General features: G+C 36.8%; 1 protein-coding gene across 2 annotated transcripts in view; it reads right to left on the reverse strand.

Moving 5' to 3' along the window:
* The window catches only part of LOC121735169 (protein 5NUC-like), a 50,906-nt gene that overhangs the window by 2,400 nt on the left and 26,962 nt on the right, over positions 1-21,544 (reverse strand). Inside the window, exons 2-7 of one of the 2 annotated variants that reach the window (XM_042125853.1) lie at positions 17,900-18,108; positions 13,457-13,610; positions 7,164-8,426; positions 6,495-6,497; positions 3,365-4,549; positions 1,849-2,814 (exon numbers count right to left, since the gene is read on the reverse strand). In XM_042125853.1, the coding sequence (XP_041981787.1) occupies positions 1,849-2,814; positions 3,365-4,549; positions 6,495-6,497; positions 7,164-8,426; positions 13,457-13,610; positions 17,900-18,108 (3,780 nt within the window). The remainder of the gene's footprint in view (positions 1-1,848; positions 2,815-3,364; positions 4,550-6,494; positions 6,498-7,163; positions 8,427-13,456; positions 13,611-17,899; positions 18,109-21,544) is intronic. The other variant, XM_042125852.1, reaches the window with a different exon arrangement.

Consider the following 21,544-nt stretch of genomic DNA (forward strand, 5'->3'; position numbering starts at 1 on the left):
TTTGTAGAGCCTAGTTTTTTACTTTAAGCATTTACTACTAAGCTTTCTTCTTCAATTTATTGATATTGAGCTTTTTTTGTGAATAATGTATATAATGCGTAGATACTATAGCAGGTTTTGTTTTAAAAATTTCAGTGAACCTAACTAAAAAAAGTTGTTGAATAGCTTTGTCCACACTGTGCCTTTTTTGTTCATCAAGGGCATGCGTTATAGCGCAGTCAACATCGCACGTGACTGTGAGGCATGCCCGCGACGCTATGACACTTTTTTTCCAACGCGGGTGGATTTTGACGCATTCAATTAATGAAATATGCAAACGAACAATCATATTCTATGTTACTAACGTAACTAGATTGGAAGTTTACGGTAGCAACGCGTTGCCACTTCGAAGATGCCTGCAGGCATATCTCACATACATAATGACATAACGAATATATGACTTGACATTGTCTTTTGAACAAAAAAGTGGTTACGCATTTCTGAGAATCTTTTGTAAGACATTGCTACTCTAGTATTTTAGAAACTCATTGCAAACGAAAGTTAAATAAAAAGATGATGACGAAAATTGAAGATGAAATTGCATAGTGTGGACATAGCTATTAGGATACACTTTTTAAAGTTGCGTCGATCAGTATTAGCTGTTATAGTAGTGTTCTGTTATTAGGTTCAATAGGCGCATTTTTAGTTCCTACAGGCTACAGCTTTGCTTAAACTTAACCTGCGGTACAGGCTCCTTCTTTTTTTATCTATATTTAATTAGGGATTTTTATCCGAAGATATTCCTTACCTATTATTTTTTTTGATGTCAGCTATTTATCAAATAATATCTATTTTGTTCTACTTTAATTTGATTTGATTTTTAAGTTTACTAATTCGCATACCAGAGATGTTGGTATAAAAAAATCTTTGTGAGAAAGATAGACAGAGCAACAACAGAAAATTCTTGAATTCAAAGGCAAAAGAAAAGACCAAGAAGTAGTTAAAACATTTTTTATTTTTAAAACTTGAAATTAAGTAGGTACAAGATATAACAAACTTTATTTTAATCTAATCTATTAACAAATAATACTGTTTATTGATAGGAATAACATTGTTGTTATGAACATAATCTCTAATTTTGGTACTTGTGCAGACTGGTCTAATTATTATTTGACATTCTTGCAATAACGTGTTTTGTTATTTACGAACAAAAAACATCAACTATGGCACTTCAGGTTTCGGGCACTGTATTTTCTAACCTAAGTACCTATCCAGGCAGAGCTTATTTCTTTTGTTTTATGTTCGGTCTAAATCAGACGATAATACTTAAGAACTAATTAACTACTACTTGATTCAATCATAATATACATAAAACTTCATTTAAATAATTAGGAATTATTTATAAGATTCAAAAATATCTTAATGCATAGCCATCCACTAACTAATGAGTGCTACACTCAATAATGATACTAACAAACATAGTAATAGTGGATGTATATTGGAAGATAAATTAATATGTTTTTGGGTTCCATTTAAAATAACTATTCTTCCCTCAATTTCAGCATAGACTGGACTGTGCTCCTTCATATACATTTCAGTACAAGCCAATTCATCGTATTCTAATTTTTTCGAAGGTTTACCTTTTAGCATATCAAATTCATTACCTCCTTTTTTGAGAAAACCTGGTAGAATAACATTGTATTCTTTCTTAGGGTCCAATAATTCGTACTTCGGTATTGAACAGTTAGAACATCTTGCTTCTACATTCACAACCCTTGAACCTACCTTTTTACTTAAATCATAAGTAACCCTAAGACCTGATACCTGTAGGAACTCCCCAGGATAGTATATGTCTGTTAGATACTCAACAGAATGTTCTAGCATTTGTAAAATAACGATACCTTTAATCGTCATGACAACTAGTGCCCCTTCAAAGGGCATTACAGTCATGAGATCAGCTTTTGTGATATTAGTCGGCATCGTTGCATGAGCTATAGATGCTCTTATTCCTCCTCCTTGAAGCATAGCTATTGGTGCATCCGTCCATTGGTCACCTTGGTACTCTTTGGAATAACGATACACTATAGCATCGGTTATTAAATTGCCTAAATTGCATTCTTCATGTTGACAACTAAGGCCCTCCAGAACGATTGACGTGTTCCCTACTACTTCTCCTGTTATATTTGAAATTTTTTCTTGGTAACGCTTAACTAATTTTAGCACTTCTTTATCCTCGGGAACGTTTTTATCTAGGAGAATAGGCTCACCGTCAATCCGTATTAATTTACCCTTTTTATCGAATACCATGAGTAACTTACCCATGTACTTAGTATATGCGTAAGCTTGCACTACAGGAATCTTATTCCCCAACGGTTGGGTTACGTAAGTAGGATAAGGCCCTAACGCCGGCTCTGAGTCAGGAACTTCACCGTTCCATAGAAACGTGTTTGTATGACCGCCAATAACCAAGTCTAACCCTTCTACTTTCTCGGCTATTTCCAAATCTTTCGTATATCCGGAGTGACCTAACGCTATAACTATATCGATACCGTCTTTTCTCATCTTAGCAACTTCCTTTTTTAGAGCTTCTATTTCCTCTATATATTCAACATCATTCTTGGTGTTTAAGTGTTTAGTTTCAGGTGTTAGATACCCTATCACCCCGATAGTCTTGTTTGATATATTAAATACAAACGAATTCATCAAGTTGGTTTCATTAGCTAGTTCTGGGACTTTAGATAAATCTAAATTAGCTGCTAGAACTGGACACGTGAGATTCCTAATGAATGGTGTAAGCCCACTGACTCCGTTATCGAACTCATGATTTCCGAGTGACTGAAACAAAAATCAGAAATCTTAGAAATTTGATTAACATAATAATATTATCTAATACGTAGGTCTGTGTATAACAGCATTAAATGTATTAATAATTTACAGCATTAAATTACATTTTTATAGTAATAACTTTTAATGCTATAATAAATAATTAATATACGTAATAAACAATTCAATATTATTTTACATTACGTATGTGAATGTAATACGTACATAAAATATAATATTATATTACAACAATGAACAAAGTATGAAAGTATGCACTAAATAGCACCTTCAATAAATGCAACATTACGTATCTTAGAATCAATTATTAGAAAATTACGAATTCAGTAAATTACATAAACAAAGATTTGAATACAATAACTATAATTAACCATATCGGTAGTATTGTGACAGATCTACTACCATAAGAAGTTATAGAGTCCATGTTATAAATGGTGATGCGTCCTTCTATGGCTGGGTAAACGGGGCTGATTAGTCGTAAATAATCAGCTGTTGCAGATAATTCACTGAAAGGCAAGATTTTTGTAGGCAGACCGTTAAAAACGACAAAACCATCTCCTCCGAGCGATAAAAATGAGTTCATCAGTATGTTATAATTTTCCGTTTTATTTAAGGGCATGTAGGTCGGAACTTGACAGTCTGAACATAGTATTTCAACTTTCACAACTCTCTGACCCGGTCTCCTCTTAAAGTCGTAAATAACTTTCATTCCAGATATTTGCAGAAACTGTCCAGGCGCTCTTATTAGGTTATATTCTTCTACAGCGTGTTCGAACATTTTCCAGATTGTTGAACCATTGACCATCGTTCGGACGACATATTCGTCAAATGGCATAACAGTGAATAGATCGCCTTTGGTGATATTGAACCGGTCGTTGGAGTGAGCTATCGATGCTCTAATTGCGCCGCCCTGAATGATCGCTATTGGTGCATCGGTCCAACCTTTACCCTCGTATGAAGATGCATATTTATGAACGATTGCATCTGAAATCAAATTTCCTAAGTTACATTCCTTCAAACGACATTTGCTACCATCTAATATGACTGAGGAGCTCCCGACGATTTCTTCAGATATCGCGTCTATACCGGATCGATATTTCTCTATGATAGTTAAGACTTCGGGATCTTGCGGAATAGAGTTATCTAAAAGAATTGGATTTCCATCTAATTCCATAATCTCCCCATTAGAATCGAACAGAATGTGCAGTTTGCCCAAGTATTTTGTATAGGCGTAAGCTTGCACAGCCGGTACCCTTCTACCGGATGCTTGCTTGACGTAAGTGGGATAAGGACCTTGCGGAGTTTCAGAGTCAGGGACACTGCCATTCCATAGGAAAGTATTGGTATGACCTCCAATTACAAGATCGATCCCTTCCACCTCTCTAGCTATTTCCAGGTCCTTTAAGAATCCAGAATGACCCAGTGCTATAAAGATCTTAATCCCAGTATCTTTTAGCTTTTCCATTTCTTCTCTGATTGCTGATACTTCGTCAATATATTCTACGTTGTTTCTGACGGCAAGAAATTTGGTATCTGGCGTGAGGTAACCGATCACAGCTACTTTTATGCCATTGACGTTGAAAACTACGGATTTCATAAGATTGGCTTCAAATTCTAGGTCAGGCTCCTTTGTAAGGATGAGGTTAGCGGCAAGCACAGGGCAAGATAGATTTCTGATAAACGGGGTAAGTCCAGAAACACCGTTGTCGAATTCGTGATTGCCCAAAGACTGTAACAAAGAAAAACGGGGATAAAAATATTACGCTAGTAATATAATATAAGAACAATATATAAGTACCACAAAAAGGGGAAATAGATTAAGCGAGTAAGTAGAAAAGAGTTTGATGGACAGAAAACGTATGTAATAATATTATTACAAAAGTGCATTGATACATAAAGTGCGATGTGATCCCAAGTAACACAATAGTCGAATTAAATATGACAAAATCGAGGATAAAGCGACACCAAACATAAAAACACACAAGTTCAGAAAAGTCATTTAATTTTTTTATAACCTTATTCAATAGACTACTTATACAAATTAAGTTTTGAAAGAGTAAAGTCATATAATAATAAAAATGAATAATATAAGGTGATCTTTTGTTAGTAATAATATAAGCTTAGGCTTGGCTTTAATTTTAAAAATTTCAGGCAAATATTAGGGATGTGAATACCCGAGGAGTCCCACATATCCTGGCGGCCCCCCAGGCCGTCGGGAATGCATCGAGCATTTAAGGGTTTCATGAAGTTAATCAATGACTAAATTTCTTTGAAATTGCTCTTATACTCCTAATTTCTTTTATAAGCCTTACATGTATAGGAAAATTGCTAGTAGGAAAAACAGTAGATGCAGTATATTCTTACCGAAAATAAAGTTAAATCTTGTAGTTTTTCTCTGTCTTTAAGATAACACCAGGGCAATAATAATAATTAGCAACCTCATGAAAAGTAACAAGAACTAGAATTTGATTAGGAAAGAAAATGATAATGCCCATAAAATAGGCGGCATTTTATACTAATACCACAAATTGTAGTTTTTAGGGTTCCGTACCCAAAGGATAAAAACGGGACCCTATTACTAATTGTAATCACATGTAATTCCGATTTGCAATACAATGTTTACGAAAATGATTTTTTAGCCTTCTGCTGATTATCGTTTATCAAGTTGCGATTGTTCTGTAGATATTTAGTAAGTACCTATGGCTGTTTTTTGACACGCCTCTGGCTGTCATTTATAATACCTACCTTATACCAGAGTAGACAGAATCAGAGTAGACAGAATGATAGAGTATACCGACTTAGAACTGATGTTGAAATTTTTAAATTTGACGTATTATGACGAAAATCGTCGCTAGGGTTGTTAAATTGTTACCTACGAATTTAAAACTATGACATATTCGCTGGACGTGTTCCTCTTTGGTCGTATTGTTGTTTGTGTTTTGGCACATGCGATTAAAATTGACAGAATCCAATTTTGAAATCTTTATTTAAATATTTAAAAATAAATTATATCAGCCAGCGCGAGGCACATTCCGTTCATAATCCTAGTGAAACCCGACGAATTTGAAAGATATTGAAACCTGTCCGTTTCTTTGCAGTCGAACTACTGGTAATTATGTCTATTGTGACAGAATGATAGAGTATGCCGACTTAGAACTGATGTTGAAATTTTTAAATTTGACGTATTATGACGAAAATCGTCGCTAGGGTTGTTAACTTGTTACCTACGAATTTAAAAATATGACATATTCGATGGACGTGTTCCTCTTTGGTCGTATTGTTGTTTGTGTTTTGGCACATGCGATCAAAATTGTCAGAACCCAATTTTGAAATCTTTATTTTAAACATTTAAAAATAAATAATATCAGCCAGCGCGAGGCACATTCCGTTCATAATCCTAGTGAAACCCGACTAATTTGACAGATATTGAAAACTGTCCGGTTCTTTGCAGTCAAACTACTGGTAGTTATGTCTATTGTGCTTATACATTCTTGAAATATAATTCATTTGGCATATGTATTCGTAGCCAATTTTATTGCTTGCAGCAAGCTATACAAATAAGCGGTCAGCGGGTCATATTCTTTACTCATTGTTGGTTCATTGAAAGAGTGAATGTTGCACAATATACGTATAAAAAGGTCTTGTGGTTGAAAATGTCGTACGAGTAACTAAACTATCTTAATTTTAAGGTACTAAGGTAAGAAAAATAAAGAGTTTTCCTAAGTGAAACTATTAATAATGTAACTGATAAAAATAATGAAATAACTCATAAATAATAATCTGTTTAAGCAATTTGATTGGAATATCTCAGTACGGCATTTTATTAGGTGAACAAAATATAATTTAACATAGTACTATATTTAAAGTAAACGAGTAAAAAAAAAAACAAAACCAATAAAACATTTATTTCTATAATATTATAAATGTACAATTGTACAGTGTACAACCCGTATTAATAACATTGTTGTTAGTAACATTTGGAAATAGATGAGCGGTTAGTCTTTGGTAGTTATAATAATTATAATAAATAATAATAATAAATAATACGTATAAAAATAATAATTCCAAGAAAATGTGGAATAGTAGTAACCCACTTACATATTATGTTCGTGGTTTTAAAAGCACACATAATGAAGTGTATCTTGGAGATCATAAAATGTAGGTTATATATTTTATACAAACATGTAAATAAGGGATGTGAAGCAAAGTATTGTCAAGGTGGATGTAATTGAGGAGGCGGAATCAGGCGATGGCTCGGTCGTAGGTTCGAATGTTGTTGGAGCTGGAGTTGAGGGGTCAGCAGTTGTCGGTTCAATAGTTTCATCAATATTCAGCAACGTTACCCGACCAGCTACGTCCGGGTAAACTGGGCTCCTGAGACCCATATATTCTGACGTGCAAGTAAAAGCGTCATACGCCAGCGTCTCCCTAGGTTTGTCGACGAGCATAGAATAACCATATCCACCATTGGCTAAGGAGAGTGGCATTATTATCTTGTAGTCCCTCCAACTATCGATTGTGTAGTATTCGGGAACAAAGCAACTCCAGCAGCGAGCTACTACGCTTACGGCGCGAGATCCTGGATCCTTTGATAAATCATAAGTGACTCTAATTCCTGAATATTGTAAGAATTGCCCTGAAGGGTTATTTAAATTAAAATCTGCAACCGAATGCTCGAGAAGTTGTAGTAGCTCTTGACCAGTGATAGTAACTGTAACGAGATTGTCAGTTTCTGGCAGAGCGGATAACAAATCGTTTCTAGTAACTGCGGCTGGTCGATTGGGAGGCGCTATTCTTGTTGCAAGAGCACCCCCGTGCATGATCGCTATTGCTGCATCAGTCCATCGTTCGCCTGTAAATCTTACTGAATAATATTGTATAATGGAATCTAGAACTAAATTGCCAAAATTACACTCTTCAGTTTTACAAGTTTCACCGTCCAACACCACGGCAGTGTTACCAACAACTTCAGTTGAATCTATTTCATCGTTATATTCTTGCAAAATCTGCGATGCTGCTGCATCTTGTGGAATTGTAACATCAAGTAAAATAGGATCAGATTTTATTTCGGCTATTTCGCCCTCACTGTCGAATTTAGCAATTACTTTACCGAGGTATTTGTTGTAAGCGTAAGACTCTACTATGGGTACTTCTTTTCCTGATTTCTGCTTTACGATTTTCAGTGGCTCATAATCAGCATCATTTTCAGCATTGGTACCGTTCCAAAAGAATGCGTTTTTGCGACCGCTAATGATCAAATCTAAACCTTCAACTTCCTTAGCGATTTCAACATTTTTGCTAGTATCAGAATGTCCCAAAGCTATAATAATGTTTACACCTTCAGATTGCAGCCTTTCAACCTCTTCTTTGAGAATGATTACTTCATCGTTATATTCGATGCTTCCAGCTTTATCCAGAACGTTGAAATCTAGTGTGAGGTAACCAATTATACCAACTTTTGTGCTATCGATGTCCATGATGACGGATCTCTTAATTTTTTGTGCAGTATCTGACTGGACCTTTATGTTGCTAGTCAAAATGGGTGCATTTAGGTTATCTAAGAACGGCGCCAGCTTCGTGCCTTCAAAGTCGTTGTTACCCAGAGACTGAAAAATTAAAAAGTATAATTAGTCGTTATCATGCTGTTAATTACTACTTAATGTTAGTTTGTTAGGTTACCATCACCGACGACACAAAACATAAAAAAAGGATGAAAATGGGTTAATAGTGAGTTATGATATGATTGGGGTTGGAGAATTATTTTAGCACGTTATTTTGTTAGAATTTTAATAACGCCGGTTGTTAGTATTAGTAATTTAGAATCTATAGCTTTTACATTACATAATAATATGTAAATTAGTTTCTCAATAATTAGGGTTAGTTAATTTAAAGATAGGTAAGTAAATAGTTTATCCCAGGCCGGTTAGTATCAAATCAAAGTGTTTTAAAGACTTACATCATTTTGCAGAACACGTCCTTCTTTTACTTTCAGTGATACACTGGCATTAATTGTATGACTTACTTAAAAATTTAAATGTTTTTACGATTATTTATGATCAGCTTAAGAGATAACACTGCTTGAAGATTTACTTTTATCACTATTTCAACGGCAATTTTTAAATTAGCATTTTGCGGTTAATAATAATGTGTAGGTAAGATTAAAAATGCTCCAGCGGGAACCGTACATTTTTCTAGGATAAAAATTATCCTATGTCCTTTCCCGGGACTCAAAGTATCTTGATACCAAATATCCAAAATCGGTTCAATGGTTTAGGCGTGAAGACACACTTTCGCATTTATAATATTAGCATGGAGGCCTGAAATTGAACGCATCTAAAATGCATCGCTGTAAAAGGTTTCAACGGAAAAAAGTTAATATTTGCGTCACGTGCCGCTTTATTTGCGGATCACTACCGCGCGGACATGTTTTTGACATGTCAAAGGGATATATATGTGTTTGTGGAATAAAGGCATACAGGTGTGCCGGTGTTAGGGGTGGCACCGGGCACAGTATGTTATATTTTTCGCGAGTTTATTACTCCAGTTCTTTTCTCTTGGCTAGTTCCCGAATCGGCTTACCATACAACAGAATTTGGATATTGAACAATTTTTATTCCTCCATAATTTTTTACTGAAATACAATGCTATTACCTATCTACTTCGACCGATTATTTTGGATTTCGATAATTTTGGATTAGTTACTTCAACTTTAGTATCCACATCAATTTTTAACACTCAATTCGTAAAAATAAGAATTTCTGTAGATAAAGTAGCAATAATCGAAGCTTTTTGATCAAAATAAAAATCGATCTGTGCAGTGTACACGTAATAGTCAATTTAGATGGAATATCGAAACAAGTCCCAGAATAACTTTTGACCTTTTTGACCTTCTTTTTGTCACTCTCAAAGAAGGAGAGCCACGTTTATACGTGGGAGAGCCATGCTTCGGCACGAATGGGCCGGCTCGACCGGATAAATACCACGTTCTCACAGAAAACCGGCGTGAAACAGCGCTTGCGCTGTGTTTCGCCGAGTGAGTGAGTTTACCGGAGGCCCAATCCCCTAACCCCTACCCTATTCCCTTCCCTACCCTCAACTATTCCCTTCCCTTCCCTACCCTCCCCTATTACCTCTTAAAAGGTCGGCAACGCACTTGCAGCTCTTCTGATGCTGCGAGTGTCCATGGGCGACGGAAGTTGCTTTCCATCAGGTGACCCGTTTGCTCGTTTGCCCCCTTATTTCATAAAAAAAAAAAAGGAGGAGGAGGTTCTGTTTTCTGATGTGGATTTTTTTCTCGGATATTGTATACGATCTCTGCTTAATAAACTGATTTCGGCGCTAACCCTGACGAAGTTTCGGGCAACATTTAGTCTAAAAAAAATTTTTCCGCGTTGCCAACCCTATGTCTCTTATGTACGCGGCCATATCACTTTATATAACGGACGTGATGCAACAAATTATTCGGTATTGATTTTCCCAGTACATAACGTACATTCATAGCGCAATAAAATGCACACCACGAAAACTGCGGATATACTGCGGTTAGTGATTCATCATCATCATTATCTCTAACCACTGCCGGTTTTAGCACTAACAGCGCCCTGGGCGAAATTTCGGCGCCCAGGGTGCTAACAAAAAAACCTCTTTTCGTTTGCCTTCTTCGCCCCTTTTTTCCTCGGTGGCCTGAGCCTAGAGACAAGTGTCAAGCGATTATCGTAAACGCCAACAAAATGTATGGGATTTGACATTGGTAAATATTCGCTAGCGAAGCGATCGCTTCTGTCAAATCGCATACATTTTATTTATTTATTTAAATCAGGCTACGTAGGCCCATACAATATATTATACCATAATGTCTAACATACATATTTAATTATAATCTTAATAACTACACTTTATCACGAATTAATGGTGACGTTCGCTTCATTCCGGAGTCTCCCCCGGAACCTTCGGTAGACCACATCAGTCGGCTAGAATTCCTCCGCTTCAAAGGTCGACAGTAGATGCGTCGGTACTCTCACCACAAAGGAACTGAAGTTGACATTTTGTGGGCGTTTACGATAATCGCTTGCCACTTGTCTAGTAGGGCTGGGCAGTTAAGTAAGTTACAGTTATAATTTGTCTCTGAGTGCGGCAGGAGGGCACTTAAAAATAGGAAATGTCAAAATTTTCACAAGTATTTTTAGATAACTTTATCAGGAGAATAAATATCACAGAAGACTGATGATTACAATTGGTCGCTGTTAAGCATTAGTGTCCTAACCCACAATTTTTGTTGTTGTTAAATTTTGAATGCAGTCTTGTTCTAAATCATCTAAAGAACATAACTGCATTTATAACTCAATACTTAATTTTTGTGTGGGTAAGTACACGAATGCTTAACAGCGTCCAATTTATTATGGAGCCTTTTTCTTTAGTTGATCAATAAAATTGGGAAAACTATTATCATATAAGGCTTCATATCAGATATTATGTGTCTCGTAGGACACGTCCCATACAAAAGATAGAATTTATTACTATAATAATTACAAGACGTTTCTTTCGTATATGGATACGACTAGCTGTTGCCCGCGACTTCGTCCGCGTGGACTTCAGTTTATAGCGCGCGATGTCAACAAAATTGGTGTCAAAGCTTTTATAAAAAAAAAAACCCTGGTACCCTTTAAATCAAAACAGCTGTGCAGTGTGCACATAATATTTCAATTTTTTAAATTAAACTATATTTTATGCCAAATTTTTAAGCTTATTTAGCCCCCCAATTACACAACTTTCCCATAAACTATTTATCAATGATAGGTTTAAGGTTACGACTTACGTCACTGCATAGATAAAGTACTGATTTATTAAATAACGTAAAATAGAAATAACAATTTAAAAAAACCGAAAATCGATTGTAAGATAATACCACCTCTTATAGAAAGACTTTTGGGCAAACGTTAGCGCGATGTAGAAGACGCACGGCACCATCTATTATAGATTTTTGGAACTAACTTAATTTGAACAAATTTACGCATTTTCACCCCCTTACAACGCTTTTTTTCAGTAAAAAAGTAGCCTATGTCCTTTCTCAGGCTTTAGACTGTCTGTATACAAAATTTCATTACAATCGGTTCGGTAGTTTTGGCGTGAAAGCGAGACAGACAGACAGACAGAGATACTTTCGCATTTATAATATTAGTATAGATTGGGTGATAAAAGGCAAAATAAATTTGATTTTATGGTATTTCTGAAAAGGAAAGGAAATAGTAAAGGCATAATATTTGCAATTAAGAGGCCTTTTATTACCATGTTATTGGGCTCGAACAGTCTTAAAAAACCTACTTGTGCGTACAAAATCTATTTTCGTTTTAATACGTCACGGTATATTTTAATTTTTAAGTTACATAAGGTCGAAAAATCTGCAGCTCAAAATATGTTACAGTACCTAAAGCTGGGTTTTACGTGAAAATCAATTTTGGAGTTAGCAGTAGGTAATTATGAACCTTCCAGAACTACAAGATTTCCTCTTTGCAGAAGAAGTTGCCAAAATTTCAATTCTTTAAAATTCATTTGATGTGTTTTGCGCAAAAACATACGAAGCAATTAATGCAACGGCTTGACAACGTCACAGAAACAACGTTCACATTCCGAACTTCACAAACAGCATAATTACAAAGTTTGAACCGTGGAACTTTTTAAACGTGGAAATCTTCACACCCAGCTGAAGCGAAGGAACGCAATACGAATCGGAGCTCAGCAGACTTTACAACACAAAAGTACATGTCGAATACAGTCACAGAAATGGCAAAATGGCAAAGCCATTTTTGCCAGGCACAAAACGACACGCACGACACAAAAGCACGTCTTACTCGTAGCCATATCAAAACAGTCCACTTATACCACTCTTATGATATTATGGTATTTAAAAGTACAGATATCGTTTAATTTCATTTACTTTTTTGCCTTTAGTCAAGGAAAATGATAAATGCACATAAAATTGCTGTTTCAGAAGATAGGCAGACGATAATCGCTTATAATCAGGCAAAGATACAGTTTCTCTGCCTTTCCCAGAAGCTTTATCATCTGTAAATAGTCTCCTCATAAATATAGCTAAAAAAATTGCCTTTCGCAATATAGATGCGCTATAGCTAGGTAGGCAAATTCTTTGAGATCGTGCCCACCGCAAAGTCAAATCTCTCTCTCTCAAAAAGTTGATTCATGAGCAGATAGTGGTCCTACGTTATTAATTGGACGTGTTAATGTCAAAACCAGCATACAAACTACAATTAACTTTGAATTGTCATAACCATAAAGTTAATATACCTAGCGGAATAGAGCAACAATCTCGAGTTATCAAACGTAACCGAAATTGGTTTCATCTGTGTGTAAAAATATGTGTACTAAATGTGATTTCTATGAGATTAAATTGTCAATGTGCGGCACGTGCCGACTGGACGTCAAAAAATGAATCATGTATCACACGTCTCTTTTTACCACGCAGTGTTACTGATAGTGACATCTCTCTTGCTCAGGCCTTTGTTTCTCTATTCCGCTAGGTATATTAACTTTATGGTCATAACCTGACCAAGCGAAGTAGGTCCGCCATCTGCCTATGAATCAATTTCATCGATGACACTTATATTTCATCAGAACTTACGACAGCATCAGGCTGGAGTGCGTTAAGGAACTCTGCTGCCACCTTCCACTTGTATATGGTGAACCAGGCGGTCCCGGTGTACGTGTCTCCGGCGTTGAGGTAGAGGACTGGCGGACCCTCACCAGAGGCGGCGGCTTTGCGGGCCTCCTTTACCCTGGAATTGAAAGTTGAAGATTAAGAGAGTAGTTGTATGGTAAGGTGTTAGTGGGTCATGAGGGGTAAGCATGATTGTGGCTTCTTAGGCTGCGTTTCCACCAGAGATGCGTGTTGCGAGGAATGTGTTTTTGAGAACCAATAGAATCGCTTCATTGACGCGAGCATAATGTTAATATACCTAGCGGAATAGAGAAACAAAGGCCTAAGCAAGAGAGATGTCACTATCAGTAACACTACGTGGTAAAAAGAGACGTATGATATATGGCAGCAGCGCTCTTTTTTTGACGGCACGTGCCGCACGTTGACAATTTAATCGTATAGAAATCATGTTCAATCATGCTTGTGTAAGTGTATACGTACACATATTTTTACACACAGATGAAACCAATTTCGGTTTCGTTTGACAGCTCGAGATTGTTGCTCTATTACTCTGGGTAAGTATATTAACTTTATGGACGCGAGCTTGCCATGACATCGCTCAGCGCAGCGATGCAATGATGGATCTTAAAAACACATTCCTCGCAACTAGGGAATGCAATCCCGCCAGATAATTTCAATCCCGGTATTTGCGGGACTGAACCATCGCAATCCCGCGGGATCCCGGTATTTGCAGGATCCCGCAGAGTAGACTTAAACTTTCAAAATAAATGGTTATAATGACTTAAGTTGATAGACCCCGTTTTATACTTAGAATTCAAATTGAACTAACTTTGTCGGACACTTTTTTACAGGGGGTTTTTAAATACTTCAGACTTCAGATGTAAAAAAAACTAATCATTTTTTGGAAATGGCTACGTAATAATAATAATAGTTAAAATAAACTAAAAAACAATGCCTATTTCTTTTCATGTTTTATTAAAAGATTTTTTTATAGAGAAAATTGTACTAAAAGATTCCATTACATACATAATATACAGCCCAAGCTTATAAAAGCTATATGTATTAATTTTGTCGCCTCCCAAACGGCTCCTGATATTCGACACAAAGTAGCCAGCAGCTGAAAAAGTTCGATCAGCTTCCAAGCTGGTTGGTACAATTATTATCATTTAAAGTGAAATATAGGCGAATTGACTGTAAATTATTGTTTAGTGGGCTGCCTGTAGCCAGTTCTAGCATCCCCTCGCGCAGAGTTACACGTATGAATCACGCTTCTTTGTAATCCCGCCAGTCCCGCGGGATTCCGCTAAATTTTCGAACGGGATTAGTCCCGCAAAATACATACGGTATTTCGGGATCCCGGTATCCCGGTATTGCATTCCCTACTCGCAACACATCTCTGGTGGAAACGCAGCCTTACCCTCGGATTAAGATTTTCAAAATGAGAGTGTGTACGTATGTAAACTTTGTAAAGGCTTTTAGTTGGCTATATAACCTGCATTACAGTAATTGTCTATAATATTATGTACTATCGTCTATCAGAGATATGAAGATGTTTCATATTATATATTATATGTAGATGATGAACCAACGTAATTCGGGGTTATGACAAGCCGCGAGCACATTTAACATTGACTTGATTTAACGTGACAAGATAGCGTAAATCCATTTGCATAATATCAGAGTAGACAGAATAATATTATTATGGTACAATCGACGTCGATAATGAACATTTAAAGAGCTCTACATATTCGTGGGCTATTTTTTTGACTTTTAACCGGCTTAGTTGAAAGAAAGCATTTGTACTTTGGAAAGTATTCCGGTCGACGATGATTGTGATTTTTTTTTTTAATGAAATAAGGGCAAACGAGCAGACGGGTCACCTGATGGAAAGCAACTTCCGTCGCCCATGGACACTCGCAGCATCAGAAGAGCTGCAAGTGCGTTGCCGGCCTTTTAAGAGGGAATAGGATAGGATAGAGGAGGGTAGGGAAGGGAAGGGAAGGGAATAGTTGGGCCTCCGGTAAACTCACTCACTCACAACCGGTTTTCTGTGAGAACGTGGTATTTATCCGGTCGAGCCGGCCCATTCGTGCCGAAGCATGTGATGATTGTTTTATTAAAATCAAAAATATAACTGGGCTTTAGTCACGGAGCTCACAGTTATTTCCAGTGAAGTAATTTTGAAATTCAAACAATATTCGTTGAAATTACCATTTCGTGGAATTCATTGTAAGAGCTAGGTAATTAATTTTCGGAAATGTTTGTGTATTTCACACGTCTTAGATAATAATTTCGTATACGGTGTAATCTTCACAATTAATTATTAAAATGAATTGTTTAATCTTACTTTCTATAATTGTAATTTCCATACTCTACCTCTATTTGTGTAAGTGTAAATAAGTATAGGTCTACTAGAATCTGATGGCAAAAAGTGAGAAAAGAAAATATTGACTCTAGCAATACCGGGGTAATTGGAATAAAACATTTTGATCCTTTTTTCCTTTAGCGGCTTATTCCTTGTGTGAAACATCTATACATATAAATAAAATTGGAGTGTCTGTTTGTAATATTGAAAGAACCGTTTTTTACTACTGTATGCATATATGAATGTATGTAGGGTACATACACCAAAACAATATTTTTTAGATTTTTTTCTGTATGTCTGTCTGTCTGTCTGTTTGTTCCGGCTAATCTCTGAAACGGCTGGAGCTATTTTGCCGGGACTATTTTTGGTAGATAGCTGATGTAGTAAGGTGTAACTTAGGCTACTTTTTAACCGACTTCCAAAAAGGGGTAGGTTATATTTTACTTTTTTCATATTTGTTAGCGGACTACCCATCTTTGTTATTATACTATGTTGACGCGGACGAAGTCGCGGGCAACAGCTAGTGTAAATATAAAAAATTATCCAATGATCAAGGATATTTTTTGAAAATCTGCCATTCAAATTTGCCATCAGATCCTGGTAAACCTATAATACCTTAAAATCTCACCATATTATTGAGCACGTTAAGTCCCTAAAAATAGCTACGTATCAGCATCAATAACTAAATGTCAAATATAAGGGAGTCGTTAAAGTTTTTTCGATAACGTTATATAAACGATTCTACAACCACAAAAACTGTAATAGGAATATAAGCTACATTACAAAAAACTTATTTAACCCCCAGAAGTTAATTTTGTAACAGATTTGGAAATATAATACTTATATAGATAACATTTTATAAGCTCACACTGTCACAAAATTCGAATGTTACCAAAATGTAGAGTTACACGATGCACCTGTAGTGCTAGCACGGCGACCAGCGGAAATGCGAAAGTATGGACAAACTGTGGAAATAAACTTAAGGTGACGTTCCGAAAAATTCAATTAAAATGCCACTTTATGACACACTATAGTATATGTCATAATGTAGGATATTATTTGAATTTTTAGAACTATACTCTGTCATAAAGTGGCTTTTTAATTGAATTATTCGGAACTAAAAAAGACGGAACGGCACCTTAAGTTTATCTCCACAGTTTGTGACTATAGTCTGTCATAAAGTGGCATTTTAATTAAATTTTTCGGAACGAAAAAAGATCGGAACGGCACCTTAGGTTTATTTCCACAGTTTCTCCATACTTTCGCATTTCCGCTGGTCGCCGTGCTAGCACTACTGGTTGCACGAACAAAAGTGCTTCCAATTTCGAATTGTTTGTCAACAACTACTCTAGTTCGCGAGTGTTCGAAATTCAAAAACTTTTACTTATGCGAAATGACGTCATGTTGTGCTCATTGGTGCAAAATCTATGTTCTGCTTTTCTATGTAGAACCAGGTAGAACTGATACGAAATGTGGAAACTAGTATTTATTATTCGTAGGTGGAAACACATACTAGATAAAGATATAAGATAACTATGTAACAGGATATTTGTATAATGATATCAATCCAGAAAACTGAGGCCGCACGAAGTAGTGATGACAAAACATCTTGCGACAGCAATGCAACAGGCGCTTGTCGTCAGTAGAAATTGTATTGTATCGTTGACAGAAAGCGCAATGTATTGTTCATTTATTTTCTTATGTTTTTGCTGTCAGAAGATCTTTCGAGCGGAGTACGTTCTTCCCCAAGCATAATCCTATAGGATTAGATGTAGGATTAAATATAGGCCGTTTACATTCAGCCACTGCTGCTGCTCCTCGCGCTGCCGGCAATATTGCCCTGAATACTTCTGCGGCAGTAACGACGCGAGCGAGCGTTTACACTCAGCCCTCTTCATACTTGCCGCGTCGGGCAGCGGCAGCGGCATGCCGAGTGGCAGCGCGAGTGACTATTCACATTCTTGTGCTGCCCACTTCCCTGTCCGACAGGGCTGAATGTAAACGGCCCATAAAATGCTATTAACAACCAACAAGTAACTCACACATGCGCCACCCTCGGGAACCCGCCGTAGCACTTCCCCGCGTCCCTGTCAGCGGGGGCGCACGCTCCAGACAGCTGCGAGGTCTGCTCGAAGCGGGCGTGCATGTCGTTGTTGTGGAGGATGAGCAGCTCGAAGTTCCCGGCGCTGGTGGTGCTGGGCTTCACGATGCTGGCGGAGACGCCGCCCAGGAGGAGAAGCGTGAGGTACAGCTGGAAATGGATGGTTGAGAGTTAATAGCTGGCAAGGTCCGCATGTTACGTCACAGTGTAATACTGTATGGGAGCTGAAAATGAATCACCGAGCGTTAAAAGTTGGTAATGACGTACTTCACATGAGACTGATCACCTGATTGTCTGACAAGTAAGATGATCTATGCGTCGGATGGGCATGTAAAAAGTCGGTCCTGCGCCTGATCTCTCGCCGGTCGTGCCGGTCTTCCGTCCCATTGGGTTATGAGAGTAAAGGAATAGAGAGTGCTCTTGTGTACTGCGCACACATTTGGGCACAATAAAATTACTCCTGCGTAGCTGGCCTGGTTTCAATGAAATCGGCCACCGTCACCGAAACCGGTGTGGGAGCTATTACTTCACATAAGAAGGCGCTAGCAGGCGGTAGTAGGTCTTATGAAAATCAAGCCTCGCCCAGTGGCCCACGTCACAGTGAACGCTTTAAGGTTATGTGAAATTTTCACCGACTTTATCCGTCAGAGGTTTTAAAATAAACTCTAATTATAATAAGACTCAGTAATTACATTCACGTAAATATAACAAAGCCACGAAAGAACGTAAGAGATACACTTCATTTTGTTAGCCATTTATAGACGAATTGTAACCGAAAAATAGCGTAACGAAACTTAATGAAAAGAACTCTTTCAACCTCCATTAAAAACCGTACACTTTACAGAACCGACGATGTTGAGTGTAGGTACAGATAGCAAATCATTACGCTTTCAGTTATAATATTTTCTTCAATGTCAACTTTAGCAATTACTTTGACATAATGTAGAGTTAAGTAGAGTCTCTCAACTGCTCTCTCTAACAATCATCAGATATGTGAGACACAAAAGACACTTAATTCAGACTTACAAAATTCTGGTGCATATTTATTATGCATTAGTATAATATTAATTAATAATTATATTTATTTTATTTAAATGATTATTATACAGTGTGTAACAAAAACAAGTGATAATACTTTAGGGTATGTACGTGTTACTTGTAGAGAGTTCACTGTAAAAGTAGCAGCGCTGAAAGACGAAAAAATTTTTTCACTTTTGTATGGAGAAACTTGTGACGCTCGGGCCCTTGCCCATACAAAAGTGAAAAATTTCTTTTGTCTTTCAGCGCTGCTACTTTAACAGTGAACTCTCTACAAGGAACACGTACACACCCTAAAGTATTATCACTTATTTTTGTTACACCCTGTATAGGTAACGTATCTTATTTTGGTATTTATTTTTATTGGCATTTTTTCGCTTGTCAGTTTCAAAAGTCACTATCGGTTACGATACTAATATGTTTGTCAAAAAAAAATGCTCGTACACGAAAAAAATTACATCATCTACCTCATCATCTACGAATTCATTTGAATTTGACATTTGAAGTTTGGCCTCAAATGTCAAATTAATGGTCCTAAACTCCAAAGACCCCACTTTCAGATGACTCGCTTTTTGCTTCGACTTTAATTTGTCACGTCTTTTATGTACTTACCCTTCTGCTTTTAACTTTTGAGTTTTGATCAATTTAGCATTAAGACCCGTCTCCCGTTGCCCATGATGGATAACCAAGAATACCATGATTGCGAAGCTAAGACAGCGTTTCTTTGTCGTAATAAAAGATACAAGATGACGCCCGCAACTTCGTTCTGTCAAGATTCGTTTATCACGCGGAAACTATACATTTTTTCTGGATAAAAAATATCCTAAGTCCTTTTCCGGGACTCAGTATCTCCATGCCAAATTTCAGCAAAATCAGTTAAGCGGTTTGGGCGTGAAAAGGTAACATGCAGATAGATATTAGACACACTTTCGCATTTATCTAATATTATTTTGGCATTTATATATTATTTTCGCATTTATATATTATTTTCGAATTTATATATTATATTACTTCGCATTTATATTAAGTACTTATTATATTACTTAGTATGGATGGTATCGAGCTTGCACAATCGACATTCGACGTTGACCATGGGCAATCATAGACGAATATGCTCTGCACGTTGTATCGGCCCATGTGCTAACGTGGGTAGTTTCCTTAGCAATAGCGAATATTACGCAAAGCAAAGGTCAGAGCAGAATGCGCTACTAGCACTAAATAATCCGACCAAAATCTGACATGTTGCACACGCCATATCAGACTGACACTAAACGTTGTCAAACGTCGAACAAAACTTTTTGTTTGCTGGTGCTGCCGCTAGTGTGAAAACATCGCAGTAATATTCCCTATTCAAGGCTTTTTTTGCTGTCCGTATTAAGGGATGAATAATTGAAGTTTTATCCGCGAGCACTAACAGACTGAATATCCATCCATTTAGCTTTTATTTACTCCCGGCAAACACCGCACTTCGTGGTTCGTATCACGAGGATCTGTCTCATCGGTGAATGGGTTTTAAATACACGGATTTTTATATAAATGTAACTTTGATTTAATCTATGAAAATGGGCTACCAATTTTAGATACGTTAAAGTGTGCTATGTGGTGTAGGAGAGGAACTGCCGGCATTACAGGAGTGTAAACCGTTGCTTTTTTTAGGGGTTTTTAAAGAAGTAATAGGATTAGTAGAACTTGTAACTTTAATTGGTGCAAACTTGTTGAATGTCTTAGTGCATAGCCAATGATATTCATTATTATATTATTGTAAATATCTGTGTCTATGTCAGAACCTCTTCCAGCTAAAAGGGCAGAAGTGATTTACATGAAACTAGGTATGAAGATAATTACTTTGAGACTTGAGAGGCAGACAGAGGACATAGAAATGGGCAAGGATTTTTGAAGTGAAAACTTCTTTAGCGGCGTTGAGCACTTTTGTGGGATGGGTAAAAACTGTAAAACTCGCGTCAGATTCTCGTGCTGATCGAAAAACCGTCGGTTGGAGAGTAGTGTTGTAACATCGAAATCGATTAATCGAACAATCGATTGTTTTTTTTTTTCGATTGTCGATATTTTTTAATCGATTGTAAGGGTTTCGAATTTTCGATTAAGTAATTAAAAAAATCGATTTTCTAAAAGTCATTTTCATAAAAAATTCATAAAAATTGTATGGCTTTCGAAAAATTAAAGAAATCAATTTTTTTAAAATCGATTTTCATAAAAAATTGGTTAAAAAAATAATGCACAACGTTAATAATCAAGTTTTTACTTCTGCCGGCACTCCCGGAGTGCAACCCGTCTTTTTTTTATTGAGTGCTGACAAAAGTACGGTTGCCGCGTGATAAAACTTTTATGGTGTAGCGGAGTTGTGAGCGTCATCTAGTACATGAAGAAAGAGATAGAGACTGCAAATAGAGAGCTATGTCGGGAACAATTTTTCAATTAAACTAATTGTTTGTTACAGCTGGAAGAGCTATTGTCCCACATACATTCGCTAATTGATGCAGCCAACCTGATATCACAGCTTATAAGAGCCAGGCCACACGGCGCGTTG

The sequence above is a fragment of the Aricia agestis genome, chromosome 17 (assembly GCF_905147365.1).
Source record: "Aricia agestis chromosome 17, ilAriAges1.1, whole genome shotgun sequence".
Taxonomy (NCBI): domain Eukaryota; kingdom Metazoa; phylum Arthropoda; class Insecta; order Lepidoptera; family Lycaenidae; genus Aricia; species Aricia agestis.